At 38.3% G+C, this 17,232-nt stretch overlaps 1 protein-coding gene and 1 long non-coding RNA gene across 4 annotated transcripts in view; one reads left to right on the top strand and one right to left on the bottom strand.

Moving 5' to 3' along the window:
- Positions 1–12,108, bottom strand: part of LOC102547003 (uncharacterized) — a 95,198-nt gene extending 83,090 nt beyond the window's left edge. For both annotated transcript variants that reach the window (XR_005488254.2, XR_005488255.2), the window contains exons 1-2: positions 11,976–12,108; positions 8,649–8,718 (exon numbers count right to left, since the gene is read on the bottom strand). This is a non-coding gene — a long non-coding RNA (uncharacterized LOC102547003). The remainder of the gene's footprint in view (positions 1–8,648; positions 8,719–11,975) is intronic.
- C8h15orf61 (similar to human chromosome 15 open reading frame 61) lies at positions 12,106–16,841 on the top strand. 2 transcript variants are annotated; one of them, XM_063265761.1, is made up of 3 exons: positions 12,106–12,592; positions 13,312–13,422; positions 16,599–16,729. In XM_063265761.1, the coding sequence occupies exons 1-2, from the start codon at positions 12,247–12,249 to the stop codon at positions 13,389–13,391; spliced, it is 426 nt and encodes a 141-aa protein (XP_063121831.1). In that variant the 5' UTR covers positions 12,106–12,246; the 3' UTR covers positions 13,392–13,422; positions 16,599–16,729. The 2 variants fall into 2 exon arrangements, with proteins under 2 accessions (XP_063121831.1, NP_001102236.1); NM_001108766.1 differs by lacking the exon at positions 13,312–13,422 and having other exon boundaries at positions 12,215–12,592; positions 16,599–16,841.
- Positions 16,842–17,232: the final 391 nt, after the last annotated feature.

Here is a 17,232-nt window from a genome sequence, read left to right as displayed (position 1 = left end):
GGCTAGTGTTGAGGCTATAGGAACAACCACTGAAACGGTGGAATGATGGCTACTTCTTAATGGTGGGATCATGGTTCTTTTCTCCTGTTGCACAATGAACCTGTGTGACATTAATGGAAAAACAGTCCAATTGTATGGGAGTAGTTACACAGAAACGCATATAAACATAAAAGGTGGACTATCTCAAGTGATAATGAGCGATGGTGACAGCCTGAGAACCTTATCACCATCACCCACTTCCAAGTAGCTAAGGATGCTACCAGAGACTAATGCCATGTTCCTTAGCGCTCTGGAAACTGTTTTCATTCTAAGTGTACTTACTAACTTACTTCTAGAATTCATTACACACCGTGACTTCTGTGTCATACCTACTCAAATAGAGGTGGCATTCATAAGCAAATGGCCCCACTCACCTCCAAGTATTTCAAAGGACACAATAATGTTGATTTGATATTCACAAACACTGTAAATAGTATGGCATATATATGGCATCTGTTCAGATTTAAATGTCTCAGTTGTTTTAGATCCTACTTATTAATGAACAGTAATTTTCGTCTCTAATCATGAGTTTCCTAGTACACAGAGTAGGAACTGAAACTGATGTTTGTTTCCTTCCAGCTCTAGAATTTGATGATTCTATGCTCCCATCATCAAAGTATCAGAAGGACAAAATTTTCATGCCACAGCAAAAGGTGGTTTTTTTTTCTAGCATTTTTCTTTCATTTATTGGAAACTGGATAAACATTTTGAGATTATTTTTGTAATTGTATAGTTTCTTAGTCTTTCTCATCTATTACCTGTGATTATCAAATAGTTAAAAGTGTATTGGTTTTGAAATACCTCGTAACAATACACACATTTTTCTGATGGAAGTTTGAAAGTCTCTCCTCTCCCCTGCCTCCTTCTCTCTCTGTCTCTGTCTCTGTCTCTGTCTCTGTCTCTGTGTGTGTGTGTGTGTGTGTGTGTGTGTGTGTGTGTGTGTGTGTGTATGAGCCAAAGGATAACATTGTGTCTTATTCCTCAGGTGCACTCCCCATTTTCCCCCAAGACAAGGTCTTTCAGCGACCTGGAGCTCATCTCTGGTTAGTCAGTGGGCCTAGGACTCTCCTGTCTCTGCCCCTCTGGTACTGGATTACAAGTGTGCAACACCACCTCCACCTCTTTATATTTTTTTAAACATGGGTTCTGGGAGCCAAACTCAGGTCTTCATGTTAGCAAAAAAAAACCCTCTTTATCAATGGATCTATTTCCCCAACCATAGAAGGTATTCTTTTTTTTTTTTTTTTTTTTTTTTTGGTTCTTTTTTTTCCGGAGCTGGGGACCGAACCCAGGGCCTTGCGCTTCCTAGGTAAGCGCTCTACCACTGAGCTAAATCCCCAGCCCCGAAGGTATTCTTTTTACTGAAGCAAAAATACATCTTTCAATAATGTCTTTATTTGGGTGATATTCTGTTTGTAGACTAAACTTTCAGTTATTGTTAATCAACTAAAGTAATGGAAACATTTTATTTTTAAAGTAGTTTTGCCTGGACTGACATAATATGTTCACTCTACCAGAATACCTTGGGCTACAAATTAGAATAAAAATTATTACCTGGGAACTTTTGTCCCTGTACAAATCAGAGCAGATTGTCCTTTTATATCTGATTTTTAGGGACAGAATGAAGAGCTGAAGTGTTAACTCTGATCTTTTCTTTACCATGTAAATATATTTAAAAAGAGATGATGTATTTGGTAAGATTCTACTTTGCTATGTGGATGAAGTAGTCCCTACATCCACGAGATGTATAATCTTGGTAGTAGTACTAGTACTGGCTGGCACCTCTACTCCCATCTTCTAATAATATCCTTACATGTTCCTGTGTGTCCTGGGCCACTACTATGTGCTCTGACACCCATGAATCAAAGCCTGAGATAGGAGCTAGGAAGAAGACAATTCTTTATCAATCTATGAGGAGAACAGTGATTGTCAGAACACAAATTATGCCTAAAACCCTTTTTTTTTTCTTTTTGAGATAGTGTCTTGCTATGTAGCCCTGACTGGCCTGGAACTTGCTTTGCAGATCAGGCTGGCTTTGAACCTACCAAGATATATTTGCCTCTTCCTCTGGAGTGTTGGGATTAAAGACAGGTACCACCATGGTTAGCTCTAAAACACTTTTTGAACTTCTCTGCCAAGGCAAAAATCTCCCTTTGTAAATGTCTCATGATCAGTTCAGAGATTCTTGATATTAAAATCAGGAAAACAAAAACAGAGATACTATCAGCTTTTAATCATAATTAGGAACACTTTTCATAAGATTACTTCATGGAGTTTTTAAATCTTTATAGTTACAAAAACCTGTGTATACTATTTTAAAAGAAAAAGAAAAAATAGCGGGCCACATAGCTTCTTCAAAAATAAAAGAAATTGTAGAAAATAATGGAGAAGAAAAATTTAAATACCAACAATTATTCATAGTTATAACTACTGTCAAAATTCTCCAGTGTATCTGCTTCTGGGGCCTAGGGCCTCTGGACTGCAATCTACTGACTAACATACTACTTGGTAGCCAGTTCCCTTGTAGCATTTTCACATCTCCAATCAACTTTCAAAGGACTAAGTAGACTTTACTTGACCACCTCCCTACCATCATAGCAATATTACTCTGTTTCTTTACCATGCTTTACTTTTCTATAGGTTACTTGATAATCACATGTCATATTATATATTATAAAATAGACTTGATTCTTATTGTCTACCTCACCCAGCTAATTGTAAGTTTGAAGACATGTATATATACAAATGTGTATATACATATATCTTCTAGAACATTATTTATCGATAGTAGGTTATTCAATTATATATCACAATTGTACTTTCATCAAACATGTGTTGAATTTCTACAGAATTTTATCTTCATATATAAAATGTTTTAAATAGACATATTATTTTTCAGGCTTTTCCTTTAGGAATCATTTTTTAAGTCAGAGCTAAAGAGATAACTCAGAGGTTAAGATGTGCACTACTCTTACAGAGGACCTGAGTTCAGTTTCCAGCACCCACACTGGGTATCCCACAATGGCCTCTAACTGCAGTTGCAGGGGACACGAAGTCTTCTTCTGGATTCCTCAGACAGCTGGTCTCATATGCGTATACACATATATAGACATAATCTTTTATAATTTAATTATAAAATGTTTCAGTAACAGAGGAAGGGTGCTTTTAAGCTCTTGCTGTTAAATGCCAGTGCACAGGCATTTAATGCATCATGTAAGTTAACTAGCTAAAAAGGTCATAAATGATGTGAGAAATCCCTGGTATTTATATGGTCTCAAAGTATTTTCACATTTTATTTGAGTCTTACAATAAACTTAAGGAAACAAACCACAAATTTTAAATATTTGAGTTTAAATATTTGCCTAAGAGAGTAAAACTGGAATTATGGCATCTAGAACAGGCGGGGCCTATTCGTATCTGAAGCCTGAGCCTTCTGCTCTACGTTCATTTTATGGATCACTGTTTCGTCTTAACAGTGATGAGCTCCTCACTTCCTTAAGAGAGGCTGTATGGCTGCAGTTAAAAGTCTGAAGTCCTGGGTCCAACTACAGATCAGAGAGAGAGAAAATAATATAGAGCTGGGAACATGAGAGTCCTGAGCCCCTGCCCAGAGTCCTCTAAACCGCACTATATCTCAACTACATGCTGGCTCAGTAAATCAGAAGAAAAATCCTAAATGAACACAGAGTTAAAATGAGGGCTGCCACACTTTTCTGAAGACTCCACGGTGTAGTATGCGCCTGGTCCTGCATAGCACCAACTTGATGACACTTGCCTTCCTCAGCTTATTTGATGTGGTTGAGAGGCAAATGAGATCCCAGAACCCTGCTGTGCATAGGTGCTCAAGGAGCACTTCCTGCCTGTGTGGTGGGGAGTGCCCTATATTTACAGGATTTCATCCAGTTTACCAGTGAGAATAAATGTTAAAATTAGCCTTGTAAAAGTTTTCACCCTAGTTCACACGAAAACAAGATTCTGAGATTATGACTTGCAATTTTTCATGAGTTGATTTATCTGAATAAACCTATAAGGTTTTGAGCCATTAAGCATTCGATTTAGAACAAAAAGTAGTGTGCAGAAGAATAAACTGAAAAATAGAGCAGATTTGTTTTCTGTAATAACTATGAACAATATCTCAAACTCAGCATCCTTGGACCACTGAGCTGTGTAGGGTGAATGCGCTAATTAATCAATTACTACCCAACAATGTACCCTGCTTATTTACTGGAATGCACTAGAAACATGTGCAGAACTAGTAATTATTAATCATCTTCAGTAACAAAGATGACTCAAGTTCACCTTCATATAATTAATAGAGCATGCAGTTGGCTTTAACATCTTGCTTTATTAGAAACAGCAATAAGGACTAAAAGAAAGGAGCTGAACCAGAGCTGTGGTTCACTGAGGTCCTGGCTTGGACTAATGTGCACACTGTCCACAGCAGCATAGCACTCATATACATCTAAACTACGACCAGATGCTCTCTCCATGAAAATTCAACTCAGACAAACTAAACTTTATTATAAATGAAATTCCAAGTTTTCTAAACAGATGTAAAAAAGTTGTTAATAATAATAATAATAATAATAATAATAATAAACAGTAGAAGCTGCTTATTAACATCTCAAATAAAAATCATACTTAGGACTTGACAGTGGGCTTGATTGGTGATTCTAGTTCATGGTATCCAAACTCCTTAATTTATGACACTCACTTTAAAGATTTTAAAATATACACTTTTCAGTAAGCATATAAAGAATTAGTTTGCAGCAAATTGTGCAGTTAATCTAATTCGGAAAAAAAAAGTCTTTTGGTTTAAGAATGATCATATAGGTTGGGGATTTAGCTCAGTGGTAGAGCGCTTGCCTAGCAAGCACAAGGCCCTGGGTTCGGTCCCCAGCTCCGAAAAAAAGAAAAGAAAAAAAAAAAAAGAATGATCATATACCCCTTTATCTCAAATTTTCTTTGAACTATACAACTTTCTGGATTAAATGGGCCACAACTTGAGTTTAGAATGCTATTTCCTGTATCCTTAGTAATCGTGCATCATGTCAGAGGGGTTAGATTGTGTTAGCTATATTTATATCTGAATCTAGCCTTAGCTGTCGGACACTTTTGAACTATGGACAAATCCTGAATTTATTATAGTTCTGCCTATGGAGGCTCAAGTTTTAGCCCTAGTACCAGGATGCTCTCTGTAACTAGAGTTGACACTACCCTCCTAATCCCCAAAAGTGTTTTTCCAGCTTGGCAATAAGAAATTGAAACACTGCTGAGGAGTACTGTTTAGATGAGACAATAGATGCGAACCAACCAAGACATAAAAAGTGCCCAGCAATTGGTGGATATGGCATGGATATTAGTACCAACTGTGGTCACTGCTACCCCAAAACACTAAAATGTGGACATACTTGTAAAATGATACTTCATATAATAAAAACCATACACGCATATCAACTTTTTGAAAGTTTTTCTCCAAAGGGAAACCATGGGAACCATCGTTTGATGAGAGATAAAAGTAAAAATCTTGCCTGTGCTGGTTTGAGTATGCTTGGTCCAGGGAGTGGTACTGTTAAAAGGTGTGGCCTTCTTGGAGTAGGTGTGGCCCTGTTGGAGGAATTGAGTCACTGTTCCAGTAGGTTTCATCAGTCTTCTGTCTACCTTCAGAACAAGATGTAGAACTTACAGCTCCTCCAGCACCATGCCTGCCTGGATACTGCCATGTTCCCCGCCATGATAATAATGGACTGAACCTCAGAACTTGTAGGAAGTCCCCAACTAAATGTTGGCCTTACAAGAGTTGTCTTGCTCAAGGTGTCTGTTTACAGCAGTAAAACCCTAACTAAGACACTGTTTTATCTGAAAATGCCAGTGGAATTTTACTTCAAAAACCTTTACTAACCAATCATAAATCGGTGGGTATTGTGCTATATTTCCATTATAAAATAATTCAGGGCCCCTTTAAATAGAGCGCTCCTTTAGGGAAGTATTTGTTTATAGATCATTAACTACTTGACAGTGGATCTGGGGAGAGAGCACAGACAGAACTAAAGTGTTAAAAGCCATTGTCAGTTGAAGATCAGCAATGGAGCCAAACATCCTCAGGATTCGATCTGAAAACGACTCATGTTACAAAAATGTTATAGACTTTTCATAAATATTTCTGTTTATAAAAATAAGGCTCCCTGTAGAAGCCAGGGCTATACCTATGATCCATACATAATGTGAATCTGACTTCATTTAGCCATCTTTTCAGAGGCAACCCAAACACTATATAGTAAGAAGCCTTGCAATGCTGGGAACATGCCCATATGATGCACTCCATTATGTATCAGCACATATGGTTATCTGGCTTACAAAGTTATAAACATATCTTACCACCAGATTTCAGAACACAAACACCTTCATCAAGCAATGGGAGTAGAACCACTTTAACAAAAAGCTCACTGGTAGTCAGAGGCCAGGGTTTTTATACTTGATTTTGATAGATGATCTTGGATACATTTTGTGTCTATTTTGTAGTTTAATTTCTTCGACAGTCTAAATTAACATTTTAATATTAGATTAAAGCTCTACATAGTATAAGTTCCTTTCCCAATGTTCCTTCAACATTATTCAATCTAATTATATTCACTTTTATCCATCCTCATTTATTCAAGAATAGTGTCTAAAATATGCCAAGTACTTTCCTCAGTACTGGGGTCCCAAATCTTTATCACACATATAGCCTCAGACTGGAAAGTTTATATCAAAGTGAAGGGAGACAACAAGAATATAAACAAAAACTGCCCTAAGGGAGCTTTCCATTTAAAGGGGCCCTGAATCATTTTATAATAGAAATATAACAGAGTATCCACTGACTTATGATTTATCAGTAAAGGTTCTTGAAGTAAAATTCCACCGGCATTTTCAGATGAAACAGTGTCTTACTTTGCCAGAGTAATTCTTCGTGTAACTCTTTACAGCAGCGGTCCAGGCAACCAGCCAACTCCTTGGAGCCTTCAGAACATAGAGATCTAGATGAGCATACAGCATTCCCTTTCTTTCCTAGCAATTTTTCCCACGAAGATAACCTTGTATAAAGCCTTCAGTATTGTCCGTGACAGGATGACGTGAGTCTGATGGAGCAGTAAGCAGTGTTTGCCACTGTCGAGAGTGCAGAGAAATTGACATTCATCTGGCTGTATAGGTAGCTAAGTCTAGTGGTTTTAGTGCTGAGCTTGGCTTAGAGGGTGCTGAGCCACTTAGCAGATCTGGGTGCCAAGGAAGGCTGGACCTGAATCTACTTTGCCTACCTGAGATTATGTTCTAACTATGCTGACATAAGAATTGGACACAATCATTCCCATACCTCTTCCTCGAACCAGAAAGTCATTATACTCCAAACCGGAAACTGTACCTGCATTCTTAAATATAAACATCTTAATCTTATATTTGTAAGTCTTCCATCTTTTACTGATATGTTGATATGCACATGTAGCATGATTTCCTTCATTTTTCCTCTGGGAATGTAAGGAATTAAAATCTACATCCTAATCTTGATCTATGTTAAATCACATTATTACAATACAGTGGTGTTTGCTTATCTATAGAGGATACTTCACAAGATCCTAAAAATCTTTGAAACTTCAGATGTACTGAATCCTGTATCTTCTTTTTCCTATACATATATATTTATCAAAAGATCAATTTATAGATAAATTGGTAATTAATTCAAAATAAATATAGCAATTCTAATATTAGACTTTAATAAGTTATGTAAATGTCATCTTGCTTTCTCTAAATAACTTATACCACACTCTCTCTTCTTGTTTGCCGTGGACAACTAAGTTCAGGTGATGGGGGCTGCTTTACATGAGTAAGTCAGGCTCTCACTGTAAGGTTCTAAGAACAACATGAGAAATGGATGTAGGGATGCACACCTATAATTCCAGCTACCTGAAAGGCTGAGGTGGCAGGGCTGCTTCAGCTCTGAGGTCTGAGGTCAGCCTGGGTACTACAGTGAGACCTTGTCTCAAAGCACAAACAAAAAAGCAAGCAAAAAAAGCCACAACAACAACATGAAAATAAATATTATGGACACATACACACACACGCACACAAGATTAGGTCTAAAGAGATATTGTTTCTAATAAATTTTTCCCTCATAAACACTAACAATAATGGTTTGGGATGTAGTTTAATAGTAGAACAGTTGCGGGGTTGGGGATTTAGCTCAGTGGTAGAGCGCTTGCCTAGCAAGTGCAAGGCCCTGGGTTCGGTCCCCAGCTCCGAAAAAAAGAAAAAAAAGAAAAAAAAATAGTAGAACAGTTGCTTAGGATGCATGAGGTGTGAATATGCCCCAAACAACTAAAACACTAATAAGATAGAAAAACATGAACATATGTGTAATTCACAGGTCAAATATCAATGATATGAATAGTGATGCCATGAATATTCTAGTACATGTTTTGGAGAACATACATGCACACTTTATGTTAGATATTGTTACAGACTGAATGTGTTTCCCTCCTCATACACCCAAGCTAGTATGTTGAAGACCTAATCCGAGCATGACAGCATTTGGAAATAGGGCCTGAGAAGAGGTGCTATAGGTTAAAAGAACTCACCAGAGTGGAGCTGAAATCTGACAAGAATTGTAAAAAGTAGGTCCATAGGAGGATACCAGGATAAGGCCATCTGTAAACCAGGAAAAAAACCCTCAGAGGAGCCGAATTGGTCAATACTTTGTACAGCCCCTATTAGAAATAAATTTCTATTGTTTAAAACCAGCCACTGAATGACACTTTGTTAGGGTAGGTCAAATAAAACACTATAGGTAGAGACCTAGTAGTAGTACAAAGTCTGTGTCATAAGGCACATATTCACCTATAATACATCTGTCAAAGCCGTGTATGTGAGGCTGAGGTGAAAGCATAGCAAGTTCAAAGTCAGCCTGAGAAATGTAACAAGGCTATCATACACACACCCAAACACACACTTGCACACGCACATACACACATACACGTGCATGCACATGCACTCATAGGCATGCACACACACGTACACACACAGGGCAGGGGGGAGAACAAAACATTGCCAGAGAGACTGCCAGCAGTGTAATAAGAATTCCAATTAAGAGCTGGAGAGATGGCTCAGGGTTAAAAGCATTAGCTGCTCTTTCAGAGGATCAGAGTTCAGTTCCCATCACAATGATTCCTGAACAGCAGTAATTTCACTCCCAACCAATCTGATGCCCTCTTCTGGCTTCCACCAGCACAAGACATGTTCATGGTGCATACAGGCAGTCAAAATACACAAACATCAAAAATATGAAGAAATAAGTCATAAAAATTAAAAATTCCAATTGTTCCACTTTGGAAAAACTTGCTCCCTATCCCTTAGAATTTTCTGTCTTTTCTAATTTGGTCATTTCCAAGGGTGTGTGATGTACTGTGTACTGTGACTTTATTTTCTACTTCTCAAATGATGGTTGAAATTATGCACCTTTTACCCATTTGCTGCATACCAGGAAGTCTTCACTTCTGATATGTCCGTTTCTCTCTCTTTATATTGGGTTACCTTTTCCTTAATGATTTTTAGGACAGTATTCTAGCTACATATATGCAACAAACTATTTGCATGGCTACAAGGTTCCCAAATTTTGGCAAATTAGTGGAATGAACAAGATGTTTGTTGACATATTTCTTATGGTCTGTAGAACATTCTAAAAGGAAGAATGGTCTACCATCTATCAGCTTCCATTGGAAGAACTTACATCAGAAAAGAGAGGGAAAGTCAAACGGCCTTGTCCTATATTAGTTCTTCTGTTCACTAGCCCTTTTCAAAGCTCTCATGATGAGAAAAATTGGGAACTTATGTAACACCTGGTTATGTGCATCAGTAGTTTTTGTCTAATCTCACATGCCTAGAGTTTTTCAGACATACTGTATCCCAGAGTCTCAGCACATATATGTTTAATTCAATTTCATTTTTAAACGAATTTTCATAGCATCAAAAAATCTGTAATGTTCACAGTTAACATAATGCATACTGACCACTCATTAATTTGATGTTAGGTTAATTTAGTTAGTTCTCATAATTAATCTCTTAGTGTAGTCCTCATAATTGATCTCTTGTTGCCATTTAAATATATATATATATGAACAGAATCATGTGCTCACTTTTAAGGTAAATCATTACAAAAGTCTTTTATTAAAATATTAGTTTCTCTGGGAAGATTAGACTTTTTCTGAATAATATCCAGCCAAAGCAAAAGATTCAGGGGGAAAATGGCAGCTGTAATTGTCAGTCTTGCAATACAAAACAACAAACCAGAGTTTAAAGTCCAGTGCTAGTGGGGCTGACTGGGTCCTCATTATGCTAGCTCCTGGTCTAGCCTCACCTATATGTCTTCACTGTCCAGGATCCCTCCATTCTGTCCCACTTTCTGAGTCTGGTTTTGCAAACTTCACATTTATTATTTTATGTTCCTGACTTTCTTCTAGTAAATCCCCTCCCTACTCAAAAACAACAAAACCAAGCAACAAACTAGCTGTGATTTTTGTTGTGCCAGTTTACCTATGAAACTACTATTAAAAAGATTAATTTATAAATGTTTAGAAATAAACACAGGTTGGGGATTTAGCTCCGTGGTAGAGCGCTGGGTTTGGTCCCCAGCTCCAAAAAAAAAAAAAAAAAAAAAGAAAGAAAGAAAAAAACCCGAAAAAAACCCGAAAAAAAAAACCGAAATAAACACATTGTGTTTATAATTTTCTGTATATGTTGGAACGCTGTGACAGATTTTGTCTAAAAAGAACTCTACTGCTTTTAAAACTTTACTTTGAAAATGACAGTTTAGTGGCATCTCCCTGCCTCCCTTCAATAATCCCTAATTTTTCTTTAAAAATCATTATCTAATAAGGAATCTTATAAAGTTCAAACTATTTGCATGACTACAAGACCCCTATAATATTTGACATTCCACATATTTGTGAAATCAACTCAATGTTCACTAACTCAAAACTGGTGACTATAAAAAAAAAATGTTGGTGGAGAGATGGCTCAGTGGTTAAGAGCATTGGCTGCCCTTCCAGAAGTCCTGAGTTCAATTCCCAGCACCTACATGGTGATTCACAAGCATCTGTAATGGGAGATCTGATTCCCTCTTCTGATGTGCATGAAGATGGAGCACTTGTATACATAAAATAAATAAATCTTTGAACATCACACTATTCCACGTCGTTCTTGATCTTTCAGCAAATAATTGTTATATAGTTCCTACATAATTATTTCATAAGGTACTTTCCAGAAACCTCATCCTATTTATTTATTCTCCACATAAATTGAGAACATATAAGAGTAACGATACTTTAGACACGAGGTTGTATGCTACCATGAAGCTTGAGAAATGCTTTCCTTACAGTAATAAAAGTGGGTAACAGGATTGTTCAAGGCTGGTGACTGTCATATCCTGTCCTGGTATTTCTGTGTTCTCAGGAGGTTGGTTTCTCTGAGCTTTAGGGCACTAAATGAGAAAACATAGGACTCCTTTTCTTTTTAGTTTGGAGGGGGGTTGGGACAGAAAGGCGGTTGAGACAAGTGCTCTTCTATAAAGCCCATGCTGGCCTCTAACTCCTCACACCTCAGCTTTCTCAGTGCTGTTGATTGCAGGCAAGCACCACATCTGGCTTGGGACCCTTTTTATTTTGCACTATCTAGGACTCAGTCTGGACAGTGAACGCGACTGTGAGGACATCAGTACAAAAGTGCAGTCCGAAGTCACCACGTGCCCAGCCGGGGCAAAGGCCAGGCCTTGGTGTTAGCTCACTTTCCTGAGCACACCTCCAGCTCCTCAGCGTCCCTGAGGATCTCCCTGGAGCCCAGTGCCCGACAGCCAGGAGGGATTTGTCGCTGTGGAGGATTGTTTTAACGTTCTCTCCCTGCTACACGGTTACCTGAGGCCAGAGGTGACAATTTTTCTGACTTGCGCAGTCGATCCGCCCTCCCGACCGCCCGAGGGCGCGGGCAGCAGTGCGCACGCGCCGCACCTCAAGGCGCTCTCACCCGCGCGCAGCTCGCCGCCCGCCGCCCGCCGCCCACTGCCCGCTGGGTGTTTCCCGCCCTGGCCTAGGGTTGTGGGGAAGGCGCATGCGCAAGCCCTCCTGACCCCGCCCCTAGAGGCGCGGCCCCTGGGGCCCGGGGCCAGCTCCCGGGTGTGCCTTGGCTATGGAGCCCCTGCGGAGGGCCCACGAGGCCATGCTGCGGCTGCTACTGTGGGGGCCCTGGGCCTCGGGCGCCGCCTCCCGCCCGAAGCCCCGCGCCTCGGAGGTGCTGACGCGGCACCTGCTGCAGCGGCGCCTGCCGCACTGGACCTCCTTCTGCGTGCCCTACAGTGCGGTCCACAACGACCAGTTCGGCCTTTCGCACTTCAATTGGCCGGTGCCGGGCGCCAACTACCACGTCCTGCGCACTGGCTGCTTCCCCTTCATCAAGTACCATTGCTCCAAGGCGCCCTGGCAAGACCTGGCCGCGCAAAACCGCTTCTTCACCGCGCTCAAGGTCATCAACATGGGTGAGTGGCGGCCTGACCGCGGCACTCTTCCGGCCCAGGGCGGTCGCTGGCCCACAAGCACGCCACTCGGCTTCCAGGGCCAGTTCTTCGCATCCCCACCGGGCTGCCTGCAGCACCCCTGAGGTCGTGCTCTGCCACTGTCCACCCTGGAGGACCCTGCCTCGGGCAGCAAGAAGCGAGTCCCGACAGTGGCTTTCAAGTTTTTTAGCAGGAGTCATTCCCGCATTCACACCAGGAACCTTTAGAAGACAAAAACTGGACTGACTTTTAAAGTTTCTTTGTCTTTATGTGAAATCTCGGCAATTCTCTCCAGACGTCATATTTTCTCAGGTGCTAGACTTAAAAGATGCTGTCTCTTCAGTATCTATATTCCCGAAGATAATCTAATTATCACGGTCCTCCTGCTAAACGTTTATGTTCTGTTGGTTTAATGGCAGAAGGGTCAATATCCTGGATCGTAGATGTGACATCATTTTTATAGATTAGGGGAAAATTCAAGTCCTCAGTATGTTTCAGACCTTTTAATAGCTGCTAAAAAAAATATTGACTTAGGTTTGTCACTCAAACTCTACACAAGGAAGCCAAACCAGTGTAATCCAAATAGTTTTTTTAAATCCAAAATTAAAACTACACTCTATGTAGCCGTACTATTATTACTTATATCCAACAGTTAATAAAACTTAATAAAGCATGAGCATTTCTGTTTATAATAACCATAGCACTTATGGGATTGAGCCATTGTCATACTGGAAAATCCAGGAAGGAGATTTTACTCCAATGTGTCTCAAAACTTGTTTGATCGACTGTACAGAATGTCAGCTAGTCCTGAGGTTAGTATGAAAGTATGGGAAAGGCCAAAATGCTAACTAATAATTAGACTTGTGAAAATGAGTTTATTATTTTCAGAATTGGCAGGAATCATTCTTTTCCAAATACTGAAATATAGGTTAGGCCAGGAGGAGGAATAAGATGAGGAACTGTGAGAGGACTAAGTGAGAGGAGGGAAACGACTAGACTGTAAAAAAATAAAATTAATTAAAAAAAAAAAAAACAACTAGTAGGCCAAGCCATAGGTAAACTATATCGGCTGAATCACTTGTATAGTGTCACAGTTCAAAATGAACATTTTCTTAAAGATACCTGCCATGATTAAGGGCTTCTCTTTTAGCTGTAGATCATTAAGACATCAAAAGAAGAAAATCTTCCCACAAAGAAAAGTAAAACCTTTTCAGAAAAACAACAGATATAGAGTTTGTTGTTGTTGTTGGTTCTTTTTTGTTTTTTAATGTGAAATAGGGATTTAATAGTGTGTGTGCTCTTAGCAATTCTGTAAGTGCAGCAAAGAAAGTGTTCCTGCGTGCTGTAACACACAAATGGGCTTACTCTGAAATCCTTTGCTGGACTTTACCAAAAATCAATTTAGTAATTTTGGTTTGGTTTTCAATTTCTGTTTGAACTAAGGGAAATATGCATTAAGTAACAGGAACCTGGTTGTTGATGGTACAGTTTGCCCATCTGGATCAAGCCCCTAGTAGGGAGTAAGAATACAAAGGGTTTTATTCTTTGTCCTCCCTTCTAAATGAGTAGTAATCAGAATAATTAATTTTCCATTTTGTGAATACTAAGGATTTCTGTTGACTCATTTGTTCCTTCTCCTCCACCTTCCCTTCAGTGGAGCTGACATTTTACTGATGGCTTATCAGTCTGAGTACCCTGATGGGAAATAGATTAAGATTTAAGGAAAGCAACTCACCATTGGAATGAATGGGTTATCAGAGCCTTACTATAAAGTTCCAATTGTTTTACGTACATAATTCTAGAGTAGTTTACCTACTGTTCAGTTAACTTAAAATGAAGGATTATGTAAAGAACTGTTTCTCAAGTTTGTTTTGGTGTTCTCTATCTCCAATAATCTGAATTTTTTTATTTCATGGAATCTTAAATTTTTGATTTTGAAAATACTCAAATGTTTCAATCTGTAAAACACAGAGGAACCAAATCTTCCTCATTTGTGAACTATTCTCCTCATTGTAGGTGAAAAAAAAAAAATCCTAAAAACCCACATTCATTCCAGCAGAGAAACTATAGAATTCTGACTCCCTTATCAACTCTGCCCTCCGTCAATAAGCAAGACTGATAGAGGCTCCTGCCTGAGGTTGTTACTGAACCAATAATTATTAATCAGTTTTTAAATGTTATCTGGGGGGATTTATTTGTATGATGTTTTTAAAACTATATACTTTAAAATAATATTTAATTGAAAGCTGTGATAAATTCCATAAAATGTAATCCTCAAGGTCACTACCATTCCTTAAACTCAACTTTTAGTGTTGGTTTAAAAGGCATATTATGTGTATCTTACTCTCAGTATAGCTCTAATAATTCCTTCTAGGACCTTTTAAAATTCCTCACTCACATTGGTTTTCAGATTTTGGAGTGGTGGTGTCATTGGAATTCATTTCTTATTTGGACCTGTGCCCCACACTCCTCTCTTTCTTATGCCTGCCTTGTCATGGTCTTCTCTTATGCCTGCCTTGTCATGTCTTCTCTTTACTCTCTGCCTTCCCACCACACACCACTTGTTTTGTTTTGTTTTTGTCTTTTGGGATGAGTAATTTGCAAATAGCTATATTATGCTTTTTGAGGATTTATTTTTATGACAGTCCCCTGAGACATTTGAGATTCTTTGGGGGCATGATGAGGGCACAGATTGCAGTACACTGTAGAAAATTCCATAGGCGTTCTAGGGGATTCTGTGTGTTTCCAAACTGAAACTTGGTATGTTCCTAAAGTTAGAAAAATGCCTGAATGGGAGGCATCTGGCTCCCCCAACCCCACCATCTCTTTGCCAGCTGGTGATACCTCTCCTGTTATCTCTGGCATCCCAGAGTATTCCAACACACATACTCAAAGGGAACATAACACAGTGAAGATATTCCTGCAGGAAAAGAAGAAAAATTAGCAGTATGATCGGTCTTGAGTGTATGTTGGTCTCTCTATTAACTAGAAAGAGATTTTCCAAATGAGCAGTTATCTTTTTGAATTGTCTCTTTTTGCCCATTTCCCACATGGAAGCAATAAAATTAATACTTGTGTAGGGCCTACAATATTTGTTTTTGATCTGTGTGCCTGTGGTTTTATATATACAGGCATATATGTGTAGCTATGTGTTTTTAATATGTTACTAGGCATTGATTTTAAACAAGTGCCTTAAAAGATAAGAATTAGGGAAGTCAGTTTTGCATCCAGCATGCTGTCATATACATATGAATCCTTATTTATATATAGAATGTGTTTAGTTTGATATATAACAAGCAGCAGTTAATCTAAAATAAAATAGAAACCTTATTAATGACATTGTTCAGAAAAGGAGAGAAACAGAGATCTATTTGAGTCCAGGCAGATAAGATAAAATGAGATTGTCTTCAAATCAATTACAAAATTACTAGTGAGAGTGTTCTTTGTCATGTTGATAACACTAAAATCTTCCTAAAAGTTGGGTTTTGCCTTAGGTTTTGAAGACAGTTGTTTGACCCAGTTTCTAAGTCATACAAATATTTCTTTAGCCATCAGTGTTCCTATATAACTTAAAGACTAACCTAGTAATTACTAGTGGACCTAGTAATTTTAGCTTAAGGCCAATAATCAGGAACATTTACAACCAAATTAATGGATATTCTTCTCTGTTTGCTTATTTGTGAGAAGAATATAAAATTACTTCATAATTAATTGAAGATAATGAATTAAGCAAATATTTTGCATTAAAATTTATATCAGTCTTATCTAATGGTTTAAAAAAATCTAGGCTCCTGTAGTTGCTACTACGTTTCATAAAGAGATAAAGTCCAGCTCTTTAGTAGTCATAGTGTGTGTCGGGTCATATATTCCTGTTTCTAAAGCTTAATGTTAATATTGCTGAAGACTGTTACATGATCCGTAACATGATATATATTAGTACGTGATTAATAAGTACTGATCTTGAGTAACATGCTTATTTGTTTTCTAGGTATTCCAACTTTATTATATGGACTTGGCTCCTGGTTATTTGCCAAAGTCACAGAGACTGTTCATACCAGTTACGGACCAATAACAATCTATTTTCTAAATAAAGAAGATGAAGGTGCCATGTATTGAAAATGTGCATTGGAAAACACTAATGTCAATGAATTTGTTCCTCTCTGTGTGTATATGCAGTATTTATTTTTGATCCTTTAAAATAAAATGCTGGCAAAAATCTTTGTGTTTCTAGGGTGTGTGGTTTTGGGGGTTTTTTGTTTTGTTTTGTTTTGTTTTTTTTGGTTTTTTTTTTTTAAGATGAATCACTACCCCCCACCCCTGGATTTCCTAGAACTAGGTTAAATTACAGATAAAAAATGAGTACATAAACACAAATTCTATGGCTGGATATTAACAATATAAATTAACTCTGAAAAGAACGTAAGTATCTCCACCAAAAGGGGAAATCATGGTAGAGAAGGGGAAAATAATATGGAAAAAGGGAAACGACATTAGATACTTAGTGGAGATGATACTATATCATTGACAAATTGAAAATATTTGAGAATCTGATTGCAACTGAAAACTTAAGCATTCAATGGCCTTTAAGATTTTACCTGGAAGTGGTTTTGTTGTTTTTTGTT

The sequence above is a fragment of the Rattus norvegicus genome, chromosome 8 (assembly GCF_036323735.1).
Source record: "Rattus norvegicus strain BN/NHsdMcwi chromosome 8, GRCr8, whole genome shotgun sequence".
In the NCBI taxonomy this organism is placed as follows: Eukaryota; Metazoa; Chordata; class Mammalia; order Rodentia; family Muridae; genus Rattus; species Rattus norvegicus.
This window is presented reverse-complemented; position numbering and strand designations above follow the sequence as displayed.